The following is a 9,585-nucleotide window of genomic DNA, read 5'->3' on the forward strand; positions in this document are numbered from 1 at the left end:
GCTAATCTTTTATTTCAGTGCTTAATTTCCATAGCACTGGGATTCCTGTATGAATTTCCTGTATGAGTGCTCCTGTCGGTGGTTTTAATGTTGTACGTTGTCGAGCTGCTCGCCGCTGATCTGTATCTTAAACTAAACGTCCTCGCTGATGCCGGTTCGTGTGCCTTGTCTGGCATGCTGGATGTGTTTGATATCTTATTGTTTTTTAAACTACCCTTATGACCCTCATAATATGTAACTCTTATGATTCCACACTTTTTCTGTACTTATTCGAGGTGCTCTGTGATTTTGGACCAAATGTATTGTATACCAGGGAAAAGACCAAGGTGTATTCAGTCCATGGTACACTGTGTGACTACAAGTTTGTTTACACCCCTCAGAATGATTTATTTCAGCTGTTTCAGCCTCATTTCCTATTCACAGTTTGACATGGTTTGGGTCTGGAGTGGAGAAACTCCAGCGGCCTGAACAGACCCCTGACTGCAAGTCCATCGTGCACCTTTGGGATGAATTGGAATGTTGATTTTGTGCCACGCCTGAACCGAATGGTCACAATCTCAGAGCCACTCCAAAATCTTGTGGAAAGCTGTCTCAAAAGAGTGGAAGCTGTTATAGCTGCGAAAGAAAAGACCAACACTAAAGTAATGCCCATGGGTTTGGAATGAGATGTCTAGCAAGCTCATGGTCAGGTGTCCACATACATTTGGTGCTCCCAATAGCCGTTGTTACTGCAGATTGAATATTTCAATAATCTTAGTGGGCTCCCTGGGAAGTCAGCTGACATGTCTGCATATTAAAATCACTCACATGTGCTGTGTAAACGATGTCCATCTATCAAAACCGTGATGAGGAAAACACCAGGTAACATGTCATTTAAGTATGAAGTCAAATGAAGTTCACAGAAGATAAAAGTGAGTAACATCGGGCCCCTGAGTAAGGCCCTTGTATTTAATAAGGTGCTTTGGATTAAAGAGTCAATTAGAGGCCATCAACGTAAAAGCCATGTGTCTTGTCAGATTGATTTTAAGACCCTACATTCATTCACTGTCTGTTTTACCACCATTTTATCCTGGTCAGGGTCGCGGTGGGTCTGATTCATTGGCCAAAATGCAGGAAACATCCGGGACATGTCACCAGTCCATCACTGTACTGTTGGAGGAAACCAGAGCTCCTGAAGGAAACCCACACACGCATATGGAGAACATGCAAACTCCACAATCCTGGCTGCCAGCATGGGAATCGAACCCAGGCCCTTTTTGATGTGAAGTGACAGCGTTACTCACTGCGCCACAGTGTCACCCCCACTGGGATTTGTGCTGGACTTCGGTGGTTTAAAAACACCCCAGAGAGACGTGGATCAAACAGTAAGCCTATTTCTCAGACCTTCTCTTGACGGTTGGAGGCAGTGTTTTGCTAGCTGTGTTATGGGTTAAACATTTACGATAGCAAACAGGGATGGGCGTGGCCTTCGCTCATTCAAATTTTTTTGCTGTCTCATTAAAAATCACAGAGCACCTCTCTGATATATTGAACCACCCCTGTGATGCGACAGTATCAGATTTCTCTTTCAATTATTGCTCTGTTTATTTCTTTGATTATTCGACTGGTCGACTTTGTAAGTGAAGCATGAACTTACTGTTAATGATTATTGATCAAATTTTCTAACTGCAAAAACAAACTGTACACTGATGAGCCAAAACATTATGATCACCATCCAAAAAAGTGATTGTTAGGGTCAGGAATATGTTAGACGTTGGACTGATGGACAGTACCTGTAGTACATGTCTTAAACGGTCAGCTTAAAGTGACTTTACACCAACCTACCTATGTGGGTCAATGTTCAGATTACACTGATCAGCTATAACATTAAAACCACCTCCTTGTTTCTACACTCATTGTTCATTTTATCAGCTCCACTTACCATATAGAAGCACTTTGTAGTTGTACAATTACTGACTGTAGTCCATCTGTTTCTCTGCATGCTTTGTTAGCCCCCTTTCACCCTGTTCTTCAATGGTCAGGACCCCCACATGACCCCCACAGAGCAGGTATTATTTAGGTGGTGGATCATTCTCAGCACTGCAGTGACACTGACATGGTGGTGGTGTGTTAGTGTGTGTTGTGCTGGTATGAGTGGATCAGACACAGCAGCGCTGCTGGAGTATTTAAATACCATGTCCAATCACTGTCCACTCTATTAGACACTCCTACCTAGTTGGTCCACCTTGTAGATGTAAAGTCAGAGACGATCGCTCATCTATTGCTGCTGTTTGAGTCGGTCATCTTCTAGACCTTCATCAGTGGTCACAGGACGCTGCCCACGGGGCGCTGTTGGCTGGATATTTCTGGTTGGTGGACTATTCTCAGTCCAGCAGTGACAGTGAGGTGTTTAAAAACTCCAGCAGTGCTGCTGTGTCTGATCCACTCATACCAGCACAACACACACTAACACACCACCACCATGTCAGTGTCACTGCAGTGCTGAGAATGATCCACCACCTAAATAATACCTGCTCTGTGGTGGTCCTGTGGGGGTCCTGACCATTGAAGAACAGCAAGAAAGGGGGCTAACAAAGCATGCAGAGAAACAGATGGACTACAGTCAGTAATTGTACAACTACAAAGTGCTTCTATATGGTAAAATGGACAGTGAATGTAGAAACAAGGAGGTGGTTTTTATGTTATGGCTGATCAGTGTATTTTAATACTGTTAACGAGAGGAATAAGTCACCTTAAATACACATTCAAGTGTTGTAGATGGGCATTTGAGAGATTGAAGAAATGAGGTTGGCACCATCTCAGAATTGAAGGGCTAGCTGGTAACATTCTGGTAACTACAGGAGACCTTCGAAGGTTTAGTGGAGACCATGCCCAGGTAGTCGTAATGTTTTGGCTGATGGTGGATGCTTGAGTGTTATGTTGGTGTGAATAATGTGGTGCGTTTCTGTACTCTGGATGTTCGGTTTTTGCTCACCGTGCCTGGAATAATGCATGAATGTCTCCTTCATCCAACGTGGACTTGTTTGTCTTCTTGAATTCTTCAAAGACTTTTCTTAAATTAAATAGCTGTTTGTATCCAACACGAGCATCATGGTGTGATTTAAATCAATTGCTTAATAATTAAGGTCCAAAATGTTCGGACCCTTGGTAAAGATGGTAAAAAAGAATGTGAGAAGGGCGTTTGGATAATTAACAGAGTCTTCTCTTATAATACAAGATGAAAACCCAGAGCAGAGAGGCTGCAAACCAGTGTCTTTTCCAGTCCTCCCAGCTCTTATTTGTCGGCTGGACTCTCTTACCCAGGGGACTGGGATGATCATGGCATTTTTGTTGGATCATCGTCCTGCTGGAAGGTCCAACCACAACCAGAATTTAAACAAAAGGGTTCCAGGCTCTTCAAAGGAAAACCAGCCCCCAAAACAACACAAATTCTTCTTCTACACTTTCTGTAGATCCAATCAGGATTTAGGGAAGTCCAGGCAGTTATGTCTGTGGTCAGTAAAAACAGTTTTTCTATCACCTCCTAAAATCATGTCAGTAGATGGATTGGCTACTTGTGTGAAGGAATTGAAATGAAGAACGTAAGTGGTGTCTTGTGATGAATCCTGTGACTTACTGAGAGGCTCTAGATTTATTTCTGTCCTGATCAGCAAAAAGAGCTTCTTAAATATCCTGGACGGGGCGCCAGTCCATCGCAGGGCAGACACACACACACCTACAGGGCAATTCAGCGTATCCAATTAGCCTGACTGCTTGTTTTTGGACTGTGGGAGGAAACCCACACAGACACGGGGAGAACATGCAAACTCCACACAGAAAGGACCCGGACCGCCCTGCCTGGGGATCGAACCCAGGACCTTCTTGCTGTGAGGCGACAGTGCTACCCACCGAGCCACTGTGCTGCCCCGGAAAGAACCTACTAAATATCCTAAAGTTAAAATTTGTCATACTGCCGTACATGAGCAATTGCCCTTATATGGCCAATATTTTTTATTTAATTCTACCCCATTTTACTGACTGTATCCTTAACTGTACTTATCTGTGCTGGAGCTGCTGTAACACATCAATGAAGGAATCTCATCTTAAACATTGAGATGGTACCAAGAGAGGAACCGGACTCAGAAGGGAACTCAATCCTGCTTGGGTGGTATTTTGCTTAGTTTGGTCCAAAATACCAAAACTATACCCTTATAATTGTACCCCAATAATAATGACATTAAGTTTATTAATGATGACAGGGAATGGGAGCAGGAAAGGGGTAAGGGGTGTAAATGGTCTCCGGTGTCCAGTGTTTTATTATGTGCTTTTATTATGACACGTTGCACTGTTGACTTTTACTCTGACATGAGCAGTGAGACTTTTATTATGAAACTTATCGGCACATTGGACCGGAAAGAAAATTTACTGGTTGCCAACAACAACAGAGTCTCTATAAATGCGTCAGTCTGGACGATTTGGGTTCAAAATAGTGCGTGTCAACACCTGTACCGCATCTGTACACATCTGTACACAGTATTTAACTTAGTGTGGCACCAGGAGCAACATCTGTACACATCTGTCCATGAGCTCTAACACTGTAGCAACATCTGCACACATCTGTCCATAAGAGCTAGCGGTGTGTGGCATCAAGAACAACATCTGCACACAGCTGTCCACAGTATTTATCTCGGTGTGGCACCGGGAGCAACATCTGTCCACAGTATCTTACACTATTGAGCACCAGGAGCAACATCTGTACACAGGATCTAAAACTGTGAAGAAACATCTGTGCACAGTCTAGAACTCTGTAGCGCACCATCTGCACACATCTGTCCACGGGATCTAAATCTGTCCACACATCTGTTCACAGTCTAGAACACTGTGGAGAAACATCTGCACACATCTGTCCACAGCCTAGAATACTGTGTGGCACCAGGAGCAACATCTGTACACAGGATCTAACACTGTGGAGAAACATATGCACACATCTGTCTGCAGGATCTAAAACTATGGAGCAACATCTGTACACAGCCTAGAACTCTGTGGAGCACCATCTGCACACATCTGTCCACAGGATCTAAAACTGTCCACACATCTGTTCACAGTCTAGAACACTGTGGAGAAACATCTGCACACATCTGTCCACAGCCTAGAATACTGTGTGGCACCAGGAGCAACATCTGTACACAGGATCTAACACTGTGGAGAAACATCTGCACACATCTGTCTGCAGGATCTAAAACTATGGAGAAACATCTGTGCACAGTCTAGAACTCTGTAGAGCACCATCTGCACACATCTGTCCACGGGATCTAAATCTGTCCACACATCTGTTCACAGTCTAGAACACTGTGGAGAAACATCTGCACACATCTGTCCACAGCCTAGAATACTGTGTGGCACCAGGAGCAACATCTGTACACAGGATCTAACACTGTGGAGAAACATCTGCACACATCTGTCTGCAGGATCTAAAACTATGGAGCAACATCTGTACACAGTCTAGAACTCTGTGGAGCACCATCTGCACACATCTGTCCACAGGATCTAAAACTGTCCACACATCTGTTCACAGTCTAGAACACTGTGGAGCAACATCTGCACACATCTGTCCACAGCCTAGAATACTGTGTGGCACCAGGAGCAACATCTGTACACAGGATCTAACACTGTGGAGAAACATATGCACACATCTGTCTGCAGGATCTAAAACTATGGAGCAACATCTGTACACAGTCTAGAACTCTGTGGAGCACCATCTGCACACATCTGTCCACAGGATCTAAAACTGTCCACACATCTGTTCACAGTCTAGAACACTGTGGAGCAACATCTGCACACATCTGTCCACAGCCTAGAATACTGTGTGGCACCAGGAGCAACATCTGTACACAGGATCTAACACTGTGGAGAAACATCTGCACACATCTGTCTGCAGGATCTAAAACTATGGAGCAACATCTGTACACAGTCTAGAACTCTGTGGAGCACCATCTGCACACATCTGTACACAGGATCTAACACTGTGGAGAAACATATGCACACATCTGTCTGCAGGATCTAAAACTATGGAGCAACATCTGTACACAGTCTAGAACTCTGTGGAGCACCATCTGCACACATCTGTCCACAGGATCTAAAACTGTCCACACATCTGTTCACAGTCTAGAACACTGTAGAGCAACATCTGCACACATCTGTCCACAGGATCTAAAACAGTGTGTGGAACATCAGTAAAAGAACTTCAGGTTCAGGGTTTTTTACCCATCAGGATGTGCGAGATGAACCGGGTGGAACAGTTGAATCAGCGGGTCCAGGAGCTGCTGCTGGTGGCGGTGCAGCAGGTGCTGCAGGTGGTGAAGGAGACGGTGTGTGAGTACGAGGAGAAAAACCTCCACACACAGAGAGAGAACCAGAGACTGAGGAGGCGAGTTCAGGAACTACAGAACCAGCTGCACAAACACAGCGCAGGTACGTGGTTCTCACTACTCGCCTCTGTTTCAGTCCACTGGTGGACCACCACAGGACCACCTCTGAGCAGAGCAGAGCAAAGCAGTGAGACTGAAAATAAGGTTGTGATTGTGTCATGGTAGCGTGTGTGTGTGGTGTTAACATGATACACTCATACCAGCGGACCAACCAGGTCAGATTCTATAACTCCACATACACCGATCAGCCATAACATTAACACTCACTGTCCATGTTATCAGCTCCACTTACCATATAGAAGCACTTTGTAGTTCTACAATTACTGACTGTAGTCCATCTATTTCTCTACATACTTTGTTAGCCCCCTTTCACCCTGTTCTTCAATGGTCAGGACCCCCACAGAGCAGGTATTATTTAGGTGGTGGATCATTCTCAGCACTGCAGTGACACTGACATGGTGGTGGTGTGTTAGTGTGTGTTGTGCTGGTATGAGTGAATCAGACACAGCAGTGCTGCTGGAGTTTTTAAACACCTCACTGTCACTGCTGGACTGAGAATCGTCCACCAACCAAAAATATCCAGTCAACAGCGCCCCGTGGGCAGCGTCCTGTGACCACTGATGAAGGTCTATAAGATGACCGACTCAAACAGCAGCAATAGATGAGCGATCGTCTCTGACTTTACATCTACAAGGTGGACCAACTAGGTAGGAGTATCTAATAGAGTGGACAGTGAGTGGACACAGTGTTTAAAAACTCCAGCAGCGCTGCTGTATCTGATGCACTCATACCAGCACAACGCACACTAACACACCACCACCATGTCAGTGTCACTGCAGTGCTGAGAATGATCCACCACCTAAATAATACCTGCTTTGTGGTGGTCCTGTGGTGGTCCTGACCATTGAAGAACAGGGTGAAAGGGGCTAACAAAGCATGCAGAGAAACAGACGGACTACAGTCAGTAATTGTAGAACTACAAAGTGCTTCTATCACCAAGTTTTAACAATCACTGCTTTGTCTGTGTCTCACTTCAGTCTTATTTTTTCTTCTTGAATCTTCTTAGTTGCCCAGATCAGCGCCCAGATCAGTGTTCCTCCACCACCCGCCTGCTCTAGACCAGAGGAACCTACGGCGTTGAGGTGCGTTCGACAGTCGCACACTATGTCAGCGACAGACGCGCCATCCTTCAAACAGGAGCCACCAACCGACGCCCAGAACGCTTCCTTCCCACCCGAGATCAAATCCGAACTGGAACCGATGAGCTATCAACCCACAGAGGAGCCGGTGCCCCCGAACAGCTTCTTCCCCTGCGCCAGCTCCCATTACCCTGCTCCTCAGAACGAGCCGGACTTCCCCCCGCTGGCACCCTGCAGGAACGCCGAGACCCTGGACACCTTCGTGGAGCATTTCCCCTTCGAGCAGGACAGCTGGAGGCAGCAGACTCAGACCCAGACGGAGCGCCACGCCTGCGTCCTGTGCGGCAAAACCTTCAACCGTCTGGCCAACCTGCGGATCCACCAGCGCTGCCACACGGGAGAGAAACCGTACAGCTGCTCGCACTGCGGCCGCCGCTTCAGCCACAGCGGGAACCTGCAGAAACACAAGCGGGTGCACACGGGCGAGCGGCCCTACCGCTGCCCGCAGTGCAGCAAGAGCTTCTGCCAGTCCAGCCATCTGAAGAAGCATCAGACCGTCCACATGAGCCGGCACAGGAGGAACCTGGAGCTCTGAACGGGTTGCCAAGTGCTAGAATAACACTCCTTTAATGTCTGACAAAAGTATTCACACCCCGGCCAGTTTTCCACCAGGCAGCGTCGTTTCTAGAGACTAAAAATTAAAATAAATTTAATTTAAGTCTTAGTTCAGGTCTTGAACCCTAAACCTCTCTCTCTCTTTATGGGCTGGTGTAAATACCAAGCATGCAGAAGGTGGACTGGCTGCTCCACTCACTCACTTTCTTAACCGCTTATCCAATTAGGGTTGTGGGGGGGTGCTGGAGCCTATCCCAGCTTTTCAATGGGCGCAAGGCACACAGTAACACCCTGGACGGAGCGCCAGTCCATCGCAGGGCAGACACACACACACACACACACACACACACCTACAGAGCAATTCAGTGTCTCCAATTAACTTGACTGCATGTTTTTGGACTGTGGGAAGAAACCGGAGCTCCCAGAGGAAACCCACACAGACACGGGGAGAACATGCAAACTCCACACAGGAAGGACCCGGATCGCCCCCGCCTGGGGATCGAACCCAGGACCTTCTTGCTGTGAGGCAACAGTGCTACCCACCGAGCCACCGTGCTGCCCCTGGCTGCTCCAAATTGCAATAATTAAATTAAAATAAATTTTAATTAAATTCAATTTGATTAGCCATAAAAGAAGCATTAAAAAAAGGCTGTGTCATTTACAAGCAAGGTTCCTGTGTCTGTCATGTTGGGTGCAGGTGCTAGACTAGCCTGCCTGCAGTCCAGACATGTCACAATATAATACAATGGAGATCCTGGACTGTTGAGCAGCTAAAGTGTTTTCACAAGCAGAACAAAACTAAGTAAATATGCTCCTGTCCCAACTTTTTGTTGTCACAATAAATGTCACAATAAAAGTCTATTTCAGTCTAAAAACAATAAAGATTTAAGGTAGAAACCTGATTGGTGGAAGCGTGACATGTGACACACTGACCGTGCGGTACAGTTAATTTTATCTGAGGAAGCCTGGGGACCCCAAAGAAAACCCACAAGGACGTAGTAAGGACATGCAGAGCTCCTCACGGTCCTGACCGGAGGAGAGATTTGAACCAGAGTTTCCAGAGCCCATGTTGCTCTGTGACACCCACTTTACCAGCTTGGCAGCTTTGCATTATTTATACATACATTTTAATTCAATTACAATAAAATAAATTGACCTTAAGTCTTAGTTCAGGTCTCGATCCCTAACTCTCTCTCGCTTTCTGTTTTATGAACTGGTGTTAATCCTAAAAGCATGCAGAAGGTGGAGTGGCTGCTCTCAATTGCCCCTAGATGAGTGAGTTGTACATGAGTAGGTATGTGTAGCCCCGTACCCAGTGTTTCTGTGTGGCACCGGACCAGGATGAAGTGGATCAGTGAAAATAAATGAACATATGAATAGTGCAAAGCTGGCACAAGTAATGTGGGTGTCACCAGGCAAAATGA

The 9,585-nt window shown here is 46.0% G+C and overlaps 1 protein-coding gene across 1 annotated transcript; it reads left to right on the plus strand.

Moving 5' to 3' along the window:
* The first annotated feature begins 4,476 nt into the window (after positions 1–4,476).
* On the plus strand, positions 4,477–8,259 carry LOC134321478 (zinc finger protein 180-like). The gene is made up of 2 exons (XM_063003249.1): positions 4,477–6,450; positions 7,474–8,259. Exons 1-2 carry the CDS (start codon positions 6,252–6,254, stop codon positions 8,139–8,141), a joined length of 867 nt encoding a protein of 288 aa, XP_062859319.1. The 5' UTR covers positions 4,477–6,251; the 3' UTR covers positions 8,142–8,259.
* Positions 8,260–9,585: the final 1,326 nt, after the last annotated feature.

Source organism: Trichomycterus rosablanca, chromosome 10, assembly GCF_030014385.1.
Source record: "Trichomycterus rosablanca isolate fTriRos1 chromosome 10, fTriRos1.hap1, whole genome shotgun sequence".
Classification (NCBI taxonomy): Eukaryota; Metazoa; Chordata; class Actinopteri; order Siluriformes; family Trichomycteridae; genus Trichomycterus; species Trichomycterus rosablanca.